The following is a 14008-nucleotide window of genomic DNA, read 5'->3' on the forward strand; positions in this document are numbered from 1 at the left end:
AGGGTGCAGCTGCCTTAGCCAGTTCCATGGTTCAGCTGGCAAAGTTCACTTCCTGCAAGGCATCCCCAAGGAGAAGCCACATGTACCTACCCCGATGCAGCCCTGTGTGCTGGAGCAGCCATGTGGAGACCCCTGCCAGAGCTGAGATGCTTACACATTCACTGATTCGGCTTTCCTCCTGCAGAGAGCATCATAGTCTGTGTTTTGTGAGATGGAGGACTTTGTGGATTGGTGTTGGACATATGGGTTAATGGGTTAATGTTGGACTTCCGGGCTTGGGCAGCACTGGTTTGGGATGTTTTCTTGATGTGCACTTACCCTTTATATAAAACTCTCTTATACATGAGTTTCTGTGGATTTGTTTCTCTACAGTACCCAGACTAATACAGATGGAATAAAGAAATCCAAGCTGCGCTATAGGCATTAGTGAGGGAAAATAAAAGCCTCTAGGAATTGATGTAATATCCAATGAAATGTTTCAACAACCGAACACAGTGCTGGAATGGCTTACTAGACTATGGAAAGAATTTTGGAAACAGCTACTTGCCAACTGACTAGAAGATATTCATATATATATATATCACTATTTTAGAGTTGATCCAACAGAATGTGGAAATTGTCCAACAATCTCATTACTATCATATGCATGTAAAATGTTACTGAATGTTACTATCATATGCATGTAAAATGTTACTGAATATACTACAGCAGATGTAGTATAACAGATGTAATAGTACTTCAATAAGGAACGGCCAGAAATTCAAGTCAGATTCAGAAGAGAACTTGAAATGGGGATAAAATTGCTTTTGGCGTATGGATCTTATATGGAAGCATAGAATATCAAGAGGATGTCTACTTGTATTTAATTAACTATGCAAAGGCATTTGACAGTGTAGATCATCACAAATTATGAATAACACTTTCAAGAATTGGAATTCAGAAATACTCAATTGTGCTCATGTGAATCTGTACATAGGCCATGAGCACTCATTCAAACAGAACAAGGGAATATGGCTCGATTTAAATCAGGAAAAGCGTGTAACAGTTGTATCATTTCACCATACTTATTCAGCTGTAGGTTGAACAAATAATTTGAGAAACTGCACTATAATGAAGAAGATTGTAGCCTAAGAGACGGAGGAAGGCTTATTAGCAACCTTTGATATTCAGTTGATAGAACCTTACTTGTTGAAAGCCAAGAGGATTTGAAACACTTGAAAATCAGATTTCAACCTTCAGTATGGTTTACAACTAAATGTAAGGAAAACCCAAAATTTCACCACTGGACCAATAGACAACACTATGATAAATGGGGAAAAGATTGTTGTCACAGATTTAATTTTACTTTGATCCATAATCAATGCTCATGGAAGCAGGAGTCAGTAAATCAAATGTTGCATTGAACCTGGCAGATCTGCTATGCAAGTCCTCTTAAAGTGCTACAGTTCAAAGATGTCACTTCAGAGGATATGGTGCATCTGACCCTCCCAAGCTATTTTCAATCACTTTAAATGCATGTGAAAGCTGGACATTGAATAAGGAAGACCAGAGAAGACTTTATACATTTGAATTATGGTGTTGGTGGAGAATATTGAAAGTGTTATGTACTGCTTAAAGAATAAACAAATCTATCTGGAAAGAAGGATAGCCAGAATGTTCCTTAGAAGTGAGATTGTGAGACTTCATCTCACATATTTAAAAAAACATTTTTCATTGGCATATAGGCCACATATCATACAACAGTTCAATATTCAATAATTCAGTCACATCTGAAGAGTTTTACAGTCATCTCATAACCAGTTTTAGAACATTTTCTTCATTTTTGTACTCTTCTTTATTAGCTCCCATTTCTCCACATCCTTTCCTGCCATGCCCCCAAGGAACCATTAATGTACGTACTGTCTCCAGAGATTAACCTGTCCTGGATTTCATGTACAGAAAAAAAAACATCTTAAAACTAATGAGAATAACAAAGCAAAACAAATAAAACCTCAATTGAAAAAAAAAATCTCCAAATCAGTGTTGAGGAGAGTGTAGGAGACCTGGTAGGGTATGATCAAGGGTAATGTACCGAGAGGAATTACTGTAACCCAAATGAAGACTGAGCATGATAGTGGGACAAAAGGAAAGTAAAAGGAAATAGATGAAAGGGGTAGGAGGCAAAGGGCATCTATAGAGGTCTAAATAAAGGTATGCACATATGTAAATAGATTTAGATATGAGGATGGGGAAATAGATTTATGTGCATATATTTATGGGTGAGTATTAAGGTAGCAGATGGACATTGGGCCTCCACTCAATTACTCCCTTAATGCAAGAATACTTTGTTCTATTAAACTGGCATTCCATGATGCTCACCTTCCCTATACAGTTGCTGAAGGCAAAACGGGTGCATAAGGATAGGTGGTGAAGAAAGTTGATGGAGGCCGGCTATCAAAAGATAACATCTAGGGTCTTAAAGACTTGAAGGTAAACAAAGTATGAGCCCACAATGAAATGATTTTAAAAACTCAAATGAAAAGAAAGAAATTAAAACTAGAACAAATTTAAATTATTCATAAGGGAGAGCAAATGGTATGTGCTAAAATTTAATCTACCTGCATCTGCAACAATCCATTGTCCATTTAATTTTCTGTATGATAGCAAGGGTATACACATCTCTGGACCATGATCAGAAAGAATTAGCCAGGGGCTCAATCCACATAGCTTTCCCTTCACTAAAAATTTTTTAAAAATTAAACAGATTTTAGATAGTGCAAAAGGGCTATTACAAATATTACAAATGATATTATATCTTTACCTAACTCTGTCTGCCATAATTGACTTTGCAATGATCTCTGATAACAGGACTGTTCACAACTATGGTCCTCAATTATGATCATAGAAGATTCACCAGAGGCTTAATTCATATGTGGATCTTGCAAATGCATTTTGGGCTTCCACTGTCATCCATACCCACCTACAAAGCAAGTATTCACAATTTAAGATCTGATACTATTTCCTCCTTTGCTTTTGTATTACCTTATATACTCGAATATAAGCCGACCCGAGTATAAGCTGAGGTACCTAATTATTACCTGGGAAACCAGAAAAACTGATTGACTTGAGTATAAGCCTAGGGTGGAAAATGCAGAAGCTATTGGTGAGTTTCAATAATCAAAACAAATGAAAATAAAATTACTAAAATTTGACACATCAGTAGGGTAATGTATCTAAATATTTATTTTAAATAAAAACATAAGTAAAAGGACAAGTCATTTAACATTAGTAAACCAACACGGTAAGTAGAAAATAGGTTCAACAAAAACAATAAGGTATAAACAATGATACCTTAAGAGTACCATTCCCTGAGCATTCCCTGAGCTCAATCAGCAACGAAGGTAAAATTTAAAGAGTTAAAATCCTTCAAAACTGGATTCATCATCATCATCCGTATCCCAATGCAGAGCTTCAGCTGGTGTGAGGTCATCATAGACGCTGTCCTCACTGAGATTGCCGTCATCACCATCACTGCTGTCATTTTCATACAAAGCGCAGTCTTCACTGCCATCCATAGCATTACTAATACTACATTTCTGGAAGGCACATTGCAACATGTCTTCTGGAATGTCTTCCCATGCACCTCGAACCCACTTTGCTATTAATTCTATGTCAGGCTTCATGAGATTTCCTCCTTTTGTTAGTCGGGCTTGACCAGATGACATCCATTCATGCCACATCCTTTGCACATGGTCTTTAAAAGTCTTATTCAAAGATACATCCAGAGACTGCAGTACAGATGTAAGCCCACCTGGAATAATGGCTAAAGTAACTTTAATAGACTTTGCCAATATTTTTATGTCATCCGATAGGTGGGCTCTGAACATATCCAAAACAAGTAACGATGGCTTTTTCTTTAAGACTGCTCCTGGTCATCGGTTCCAAATTTCTTCCAGCCATTTTTGCATTCCGTCTTCATCCATCCAGCCTTTAACATGTGCATGCGCAGTAATTCTTTGTAGAAATTGATCTTTTTAGGAAAGGTCTTTCTTTTAAAAATAATGACAGGACGCAGCTTAGTTCCATTAGCCAAACATGATAGAAAAACTATAAAGTGTTTTTTTTCATTTCCTGTGGTTTTGAGAAAAATGTTTGTTTTTTTCTCCTAAACTGGCACATTTCTGTTGCTTGGAAGATCAAAAGTCATGGCAGTTTCATCCACATTGCCAATATCTGCCAGGTCATAATTGTAAATCCTTTGTTTTATAATAAATGACTGGAATGACATAATTTTTCTTCAAGGTCTTGTGGCAATTTCTGGGAAGTCTTTGTTCTTTGTCTCAAACATAGTATGCCAAACCTATTCATGAAGCAGGTATACCATCCTGCTGATGCAGCAAAATTTTCAATGTCTGGTGCTTTATATTTGTCATTCTTAGCCATTTGTAGAGCATGTATGCAGATTCCCATGCGTGTTACACAGTAACCATTTTGACGACACCCCACAACCTGTTTATGCAATTCACTCTCTAGAGCCCCATAAAAAGACATTAAACCACGACGAGCTGTTTTAGCTTTTGGAATCTGTTCCAAGTCAGTCTTCATTTTCCGCCACTCCCTCACTTGCTTTTCGTCAACACAGAATTCCCTACTTGCAATACTTTTATTGCTTTCTTCCGCTCTTGACACAACCTTCATTTTGAAACCAGCCTCATATGACCAGCATTTTTGTTTTGGTTCAAGAGTGTCCATTTCTAATAGGATAAAAAACCAAGACTTTAAAAAAGAACTTTCATAGTAATACACCCCCGCCCCCCCGCCCCCCACTGTGGCATGTTAGCCAGGAGGAGGGAGTCCATGTGGGTGGGGGATGCAGGATGTGAATTAACACAGAGACCAGAGGGGAGAGATGGAGCACAGCCACAGACACATTCTTAACAGTTCAGCTGCTGATGTAAGTGAATCACTATGGGTGCTTCTGTGAATTGGAGCCCTCCACGTTATAGGACGGCTCTGATTGGTTAGATGTGAATAAACAAACATTCAAAGCCCTGCAGTGTCAGTGGGGCTTTGAATGAACAGTGGAGAAATGGCAATCACCCGTGAGATAACAGGCACTCATCCCATTACCTGGGGTGGGGATGGGGGTGGGGTGAGGAGTCCAGCGAGATGTTACACCTTGCTGGGGTACCAGTGACCCGTGTATAAGCCGAACCCCAGTTTTCAGCACATTTTTCTTGTTGAAAAACTCGGCTTATACACGAGTATATATGTATATTATTTAGAATCCATGGGTCATACAGGCTGGTGTACTGCTTGTTTGAAAATAAGCCTTTAAGACCCCAGACTCTATTCTTTCTGATAGCTGGCACCATCTAGTTTCTTCACCACATTTTGATATCACATGCATATTTTCAGTGATCTCTTCATGAAGGCCTCCATTTTACACATTTTGGCCATGTTATCAGGAGAGACTAGTACTTGGAAAAGGGCATGATACTTAGGAACTTAGAGGGTCAGTGAAAAAGAGATGGACCCGCGGTGAGATGGATTGACACCGTAGGTACAACAATCGGCTCAAGCATAACCTCAATTGTGAGAAGAGTTCAGAACCATGCAGTTTCATTCCCCTGCATATAGTCATAATTGATTTATTAGTACCTGACAAAAACAACATAGGCAAAATATTGAATGATGCAGGAATATCAAATAATATGAAAGCAATATAGTCACTGTACCACTGTAGCAAAAGAATGGGCTTACGCTACCTCTCAAAATGTCTGAACATTAGCCATGGAGTTGTAGATTATTGTTATTGTTGTTGCAGGTTAATGCACTTACGACAAATCAAAGCTTGCAGCTTTACTATGGATGTAAGGAAAACGAAAGTTCTCATAACTGGACCAATAGACAGCATCCTCATAAATGGAGAAAAGATTAAAGTTGTTTTTGCTTGGATTCATCATCAAGGTGCATGCAAGTAGCAGTCAAAAGATCAAATGACATAGTGCCCTTGGCAGATCGGTGGCACAAGTCTGCTTTAAAGTGTTGAAGAGCAAAGATGCCACTCTGGGGATTCAGGTATGCCTCAGCCAAACCACGGTGTTTTAAATGTACATATGAATGTTGAACATTGAATAAGGAAGAGAAAAGAAGAATTGATACATTTGAATTATGGTGTTTGTGACGAATATTGAAAGTACCATCTTGGAAGAAGCACAGCTAGAATGCAGAATACTCCTTAGAAAAGAAGATGGTGAACTTTAGCACACATACTTTGGACATGTTTTCAAGAGAGATCACTACTGGGAAAAGACATTAAACATAGGGTAGTTTTAGCAGAAGGCAGGAAAGCTGTGAAGTAGGTGGCTTGACACCATGGCTGGATAAGGGGGCTCCTGCACACCAGTGATTTCATTCTGATGTTCAGAAAGGTGATGTGAGTCAGAACCAACTTAGCAGCACTGAAAACAGCAACAAAGCATTGGCGATATTTTTAATGTTAAGGTTTAAAGATTATCTCAGGGCAATAATTTTGGAGATTCAGCTTATCTCCATAAAGTTTGGATCCCTAAGTAATGTTCAGTTACTAAGGACACCAACTATTTCTGGATAAGATCCATGAACAAACAATGGTTAGATAAATTGCTTTATGCATCATCAAGAGATTAAGGTGCCATCATAAGGCTCTCTAAAACTTTGAAGAGATTTGTTCTACTTCTACACGTCTTAGGGAAAATTCTGCATTGACCCTCTGCCCAGCCCACTCCAGGGAGCATGGATGATATATGAACTAGGGAGAATCATTATATTCAGGTGTGAAAAGGGTGGTATACATACATTATTAACTTAATCCAAACAGAGTAAGAGTGGGTTGTGTTGTATAATCAGGTTGGGTTGTTCTGAGTTTGCAAAGCCCAAGGTCAGCTTTCTAGTCAGAACTGAGATTAAGACAGCAGCAGCCTTGGGAATCCCAGTGCTCATTAGCCTCAGTGGAGGCATAAGGACAGTGCACATTTGTATTTCAGCCAGAGCCCTGGGGACATGAGATGCTTCCAAGCCTAATAGCCAGCCCTTAACAAGGGTTTGACTTATAAAGAAGCAGTCAGGGTACAGACGGTCAACTGCGATGTTCATCTAAGGTTTGCTCATTCTACTGACTTAACTGTGAAGAGGAGGCTGGTGGGATGAATGGCAGGGTAACTTTTTTTTTTTCACCTTGAAACCATATAGCTTCTGACATGCAATGATTTAAGCTTTTCAGATAAATTAATTTAAAGCCCCACCCAAAGCCTGGCCCTTCTTTCCATATTTGGTACTGTTTTTTCCCTATTGTTGTCCTCTCTTAAAAATGTCTTTGCATCCATCAGTTTTAGATTTAGGAAATATTCTGGATTTTGTTGTTATACAATTTAGACTATTTGAAGAGCACTGACATTCTTATATCAGCAGAGAAGTCTAGGACCGATAGTATCTTGGTAGATTTGAATAAGATAGGGACTTTACGTAAAAATATAGACTTAAAAAAAGCAATGGGTGATGTTCATATTTTTGTAAGAATACCAAAGTCCTTTCTAGATCCTATTTTCTATTCCTTTAATTATTTTAGTTTCTTTTTTACTGAATCCTCTTCACTTCCTCATCCAATGCAACGTAAAATGTAATATTGCAGACAAGGTCAAGATGTTTAAAAGAAAGACCATGTCCTCAGCAGAAAATTTCATCACGGGAACCATCTCCCAACTAGTGGTGACCACTTCCTGGTGTTTCAGCAGAAATTACAGAACATAGTACATATGGCCAATATGGCCAATAGGAGATCACATGGAACTTGTGCTCTGTCCTGGCTATGACCCCATTTCTTCCTGTAAGATAGAGTACTTTCAGTTCAACACAGATACAAATCAACATGCACAATCTTTAAGTGTAATATAGTATAAATAAAAAACCTGCACAACTCCCATGAGAGAAAATTTGTTCTTTCAAATGTTCCTGATAGGCTTCTGCTTAGAAAAACTACAGAATAATTATTTGTTTTTCCTTAGTAGCCTTTGATTACATCTTCTCCAATTGACATTGCACCCTTCCATAAAATCTTTCATTTCTTAAATGTTCTCAACTCTCTGGCCTTATTTTGCTAAGTTAAAAACATTTTTATTGTCTTTCTCTGTAATTTCTCTAGGTTATCTTTAACTTGTGAAACATGAACTGTTCATGCTAATAGAATTGCCACTCTTACATATTGCTTCTGTTGCTCCTGGAGGTGTTTGATGTTAAAAGTTTTGCTGTAGGACATAAGAGATGGACATTCATTCACGATGATGAGTATATTGCTGTGTTTTACTATTCACCGTTAAAGGCCAAGTTTTATTCTATCATTTGAGATCTCAGAAAAATATTGTCTCAAAGATGTCATTACCCAAAATGGAAATTTTATTAGTACCCAAATCGAACGTTCTGTGTTGCTGACATGATGCTTTTATAGAACATAAAGGTAGAAAACTCCTCAAGTCAGTAAGAAAATTCTAGATTAATTGGAATTCAGCTCTTAGTTTGATTACTATGCAAACAACCAAAGTAAAGGGTTGCCTATTTTTATCTTAGGAAAATATAAGTATGTAATCAATATTAGTTAAAATCCTATTGCAGTAACATCCTAGGAACTTTCTAAAATTGTTTATCATACTTAAATGCTTCTAATGTGATATATTACTTTAAACAAATGTCATAGCCTAAGGCTTAAGCATATTTTGTTTTATAGAAATTTTGTTTATAATGTTTTGCACACATTCCTTTTTTAATCAATTCTTCTGATGTGTTACTTTTTTCTCATGTGTTTTAATAAACACTTACCTTTCTCTTCATATATACTGTGTAAATAATAAGTGTAAAATACAAGCAACTGCCAATTGCATACTAACTCTTCACTTTGAGAACAAGTTATGTCATTTTTCAAACATATTGTAGAGTCAACTCACTGCAGGGCCAGGGATTCTGCTTCACAGACACCTCTTCGTAAGACTTTGGTAGTTCTTTCTTAGACTCAAATGTTCCCAAGATGATGTTGGAAATGAGATCTAGAATATTAATGAGAGTTTGATCCTTGTAAAGTAGGTAATTTATTTATGTGGAAAGAGCACTAGACTGTTATATTATCATATATAATAAAATATATAATCTTTGGGATATTGGAAAAACTTGAATAAAGCAGGACTAAAGTATAGCTGTATTATGATAACAAATGATTTCCCAGCTTCTTTTCACTTTATTTTATATTCCCATTCATTCAATTATGAGTCTCTAGAAGCAAGTGCACCTACTCTACACACAGGTGGAGGATGGCCACATATGTAATGTGAGAAAATCATCTATAAGTGTCCTGATCCTCAGAACTCTCTCCCACTTGAAATGATGTTTTGAGAGAGTTCTTGTCATTAAGATTTTCTTTTTAATTTAGATATTTTCTTCATTCTTTATGTAAATCCCTAACACTTCAGAAGGAATGATTTTACCAAGTAACTTTTAATGGGTGACGAGAAAGATGGGGCTGTTTACTCCCATGAAAAATTACAGTCTCAGAAATCAACAGGATGCTCCATCCTGTCCTGTCAGGTTGCTCTGAGAGGGCATTGGTTTGTTGGCAGTGAGTTTAGCTTTGGTTTTGAGAACAGGTAAAGTAGAGCAGACAAAACAAATTTTATCTCACTTCATTTTTATCTAAAACTTGTTTTAGACAACAGAACCTTGATCTAGAGGAAATCTACTAATTCTGAATCACTTCACTCAAAAACTGTATTAATGCTGATTTTTTTTGTGTGCATCACAGATGCCATTTCCTGAGTAAAATTTGGAATGTGTTTAATTACATACCATACCGTTTTCATCTACCCCGCCCCGCAGTTTTCTAAGTTTTCCTGTTTGTAACAGATTCACTCCATTCCGACTCATGGAAACCCTATGTGTTACAAAGTAGAACTGTTTCATATGTTTCTTCCACGTGTAATCTTTTTATTTTAAATCATTTTACTGCGAGCTCTTACAGCTCTTATAACAATCTATAAATCAACTGTATCAAGCATTTTTGTATAGATGTTGCCATCATTATGTTCTAAGCATTTACTTTCTATTTGAGCCCTTGGTATCAGCTCCTCATTATCCCTCCCTTCCCCATTTCCCACCCTCTTGAGTCCTTGATAAATTCTAAATTATTATTGTTTTCATATCTTATACCTACCGCTGTTTCCTTTCACTCAGGTTTCTGCTTTTCATCCCTCAGGTGTGGGGATATTATGCATCAATCATTGTGATAATTTCTCCCTTCCTCCCTTCCCCATCCCTCACACCTTCTCCCTAACCTCCTGGTGTCACTACTCTCATTTCTATTCCTGAGGCATTTATCTGATTCTGGATTCTGTGTGCTGTGAGCTCTTATCTGTACCAGTGTACATGCTCCAGTCTAGCCAGAACTGAAAGGCAGGGCTGGGGTCATGATAGTGGGGGAGTAGGGTGGGAGGTTTGAGGAAGTCTCAAAGAACCAGAAGAATATTGTGTATTTCATAGGTGCTTTACTGGGCCCTAGCTGTCTCATTCCTTCCTTGTGACACTTCTGTAATGGGATGTCCTTATTGTCTACAGATGGGTTTTGAGTCTCGGCTCCTACCGTCCTCCTTCTCAACAATGTTTTTTTGTTTGTTTGTTTTTTGCGGGTGTGGGAGTGGTAGTCTTCTGGTGCCTGTTCCATGATTCTATTGACACTTCACGATCATGGTCCTACAGGCTGGTGTGCTTATTCCATGTGAGCTTGTTGCTTTCTTCTAGTTGGCTACTTGTTTAACTTCAAGCCTTTAAGACCCCAGATGCTATATCTTTTGATAGTCAGGCACCATCAGCTTTCTTCACCACATTTGCTTATGCACCCATTTTGTCTTTGGCGATCATGTTGGGAGGGTGAGCATCACAGAATGCCAGGTTGTTAGAATAAAGTGTTCTTGTGTTGAGGGAGGCCCAAGACCATTCTCAATGTATTGCCATATAAATATATAGATACATAGGCCCATATCTTTATTTTTATGAATTTATGCATTTACATAAGTGCACACTTATGTTTATACCTCTAGCCGTAGTTTTGCTTCCTAGATCTTTCCTGTTTCCTTTTGCCTTCATCCTGTCCCACCACCACACTCATCCTTCTTCTACCTCTTAGTAATTCCTCTCAGATAGTTTGCTGTTGCTTCAACACCACCAAGATCTCTATGTCCTCCTGGTTGTTGCTTTTAATTCCCTAGTTGTTCCCCGTATCTTTGGTGTTGTTTGCTTACCACTCCTTTCCACTGCCTTCTCCTCCCCCATTACTTTCTTCTAACTTGCTTCCCATGCCTTTCTTATATAGGCAGGCAAAACATCAATAACAGAGACAAAAAAGGAAAAGAAAACTAAAGATTGACTAAAAAGAGGGGAAAGAAAGAAAAAGAACTAGCCACCCTGAACTATTTTGGGGCTCCTCGGGGGCTTTTGGGGCTTGACTTTGCTCCCATTGCTGATCTGTTATGTTCACTTCTTGGTTCGCCCTGCTATGTGGGTTCAGACTGGACTCACTGGCCCCAGTGTATCCACTGTATCTAGCTCTGTCATGGTGTGCTCCAGTGAGGGAGACATCATGTCTCGAGCTGTTGTCAACCCTACAGTCAGTCCTTCCTGTGCCTTAGATGCTCATGCAGAGACATCATCCTCAGGGATGGGTGTGTCGGTCTGGGGTAGTCCCTTACTCTCTCTCTTTCCTTCTTAGTTTGCTTCTGTATGGCTATTACAGGACAGCCCCTCTTCTCAACCTGTAGGTTTAGTGTTGTCCTCTGTCGCACATACTTCTATGGGTGGGGTGGGGTGGGGTGGGGTGTTCAGTTGTCTCTGATTGGGGCAAGCCCTGTCGACCTCTCTGTTCATGAGTTGCTCCAATTCATTACACTGCCCTCAGGGTTTGGTGTGCCGTGGTGGGGTCTGCACTCACACTCCCATTTCTGTGGAGTGTGTGTTTCTATTTGTGATCCAAGATATTTTTGTCCAATCATGGGGGTAAATGTATGGCAGGAGAAAGATGACTGTCTTAATGTATCAATTATTTCTCTTAAAGTATACTTATGGTTAATGAAAACTCAGAAATGTATCATATTTATATCAGAAGAGAGAAAAATATTCTATGTGTTATATCTGTATAGGAATGTACATCTTCTACCTCTCAGGACTTGAAGTTATTTTAATTTTGGAATATGATTTTACAAATGCCTGTGCTAATAATGCCCATAATATGCTAATTCATGCATATATATTTCCATTGTCTTACCTAAGTCTTTCTTGTTCCAATTCACCCCACCCCCACCCCTCCATCCTCACCTTCTCTAGGTCACCCAGTTTTCTTGACTGTATGCAAAAAGGCAATAACTCTAAACTGTCAGAATTTGTCCTTCTGGGCCTATCATCCTCTTGGGAGCTGCAATTATTTCTTTTCTTAATATTTTTTATGGTTTATCTGGCTATTGTCCTGGGAAACCTCCTGATACTGGTGACTGTGCGAGCGGATGCCCACCTACTCCAGTCTCCCATGTACTACTTTTTGGGCCATCTCTCCTTCATTGACTTATGCCTGAGCTGTGTTACAGTGCCCAAAATGTTAGCAGATTTTTTAAGACAGGGGAAAACTATCTCTTTTTCAGGATGCCTGGCTCAGATCTACTTCCTTCACTTTCTGGGAGCCAGTGAGATGTTTCTGCTGACAGTCATGGCCTATGACAGATATGTTGCCATCTGTAATCCTTTGCACTACCTGACTATCATGAACCGCCAGCTATGCTTTCAGCTGGTTTGTGCCTGCTGGTGTGGTGGCTTCATCCACTCCATCACACAGGTCATACTGGTTATCCAGTTGCCTTTCTGTGGCCCCAATGAACTGGACAACTTCTACTGTGATGTCCCACAAGTCATCAAGCTGGCCTGTATGAATACCTACGTGGTAGAGGTGTTGATGATCTCCAACAGTGGCTTACTATCTCTCATCTGCTTTTTGGTCTTGATCATCTCCTATGCTGTCATCCTGATGACTCTGAAGACTCGATTCCGACAGGGCCAGATCAAGGCCCTCTCTACCTGTGCCTCCCACCTCACAGTGGTCAGCCTGATCTTTGTGCCATGTGTATTTATTTACCTGAGACCTTTCTGCAGCTTCTCTGTGGATAAGGTATTCTCTGTATTTTATACAGTGATCACTCCCATGCTGAATCCCCTTATCTACACACTCAGAAATGCAGATATGAAGACAGCTATGCAGAAGCTGAGGAAAAAACATGTGATCTTTTGCTACCATATGGAAGCATGAACTGAGTGAGAGGACTTGAAAAACATGTTCTTTGGAAGGCTCTCAACTCACGGAGTACCAGAAGATAACTGAATGAATGAAAACCAATTTGGTAACTTTAGGATAAATACCAAAACAGCTTAAAAATTAAAACACACTGCTCTGGATTATAATTGGCGGGCACAGGTGGATTTTTTTGAGTGTTAAATATTACACAGAAAACTCAGAAGCACTTACTAGATCATGAATGATAACAGGAATTCGTTGAGTACGACGGTTGGAGGACACTTGAAAAATCAACCATCCGATTCCTTTTGTCTACACGTGTTGCTGTTAGATGCAGTCAAGTCAGCTCTGACTCAATGACTTTCTGTAGAACAGAATGAAAGATGCTGCTGGGTGCAGGGCCACCCTCACAATTGTTATGTTTGAGCCCATTGTTGCAGCCACCATGTCAATCAATCCATCTAATTAAGGGTTATCTTCTTTTTTATTGCTCTATTACTTGAACAATCATAAAGTGATTTTATAGGGCCTAGCCTCTCCTGACAATATGTCCAAAGTACACTAGACAGAGTCCTGCTATCTTCACCTCCAAAGAACATCAGACTATATTTCTACGAAGACAGACCCTTTTGTTTGTTTTCTGGCAGTCCAAGGTATTTCCAATATTTCAAATGCATC

General features: G+C 38.8%; 1 protein-coding gene across 1 annotated transcript; it reads left to right on the plus strand.

The window, feature by feature from the left end:
* The first annotated feature begins 12397 nt into the window (after positions 1 to 12397).
* Positions 12398 to 13345, plus strand: LOC142426668 (olfactory receptor 4Q3-like). The gene has a single exon (XM_075532252.1). It carries the CDS (start codon positions 12398 to 12400, stop codon positions 13343 to 13345), a length of 948 nt encoding a protein of 315 aa, XP_075388367.1.
* The last annotated feature ends 663 nt before the right edge of the window (positions 13346 to 14008 follow it).

This window comes from Tenrec ecaudatus, chromosome 14 (assembly GCF_050624435.1).
Source record: "Tenrec ecaudatus isolate mTenEca1 chromosome 14, mTenEca1.hap1, whole genome shotgun sequence".
Lineage (NCBI taxonomy): Eukaryota > Metazoa > Chordata > Mammalia > Afrosoricida > Tenrecidae > Tenrec > Tenrec ecaudatus.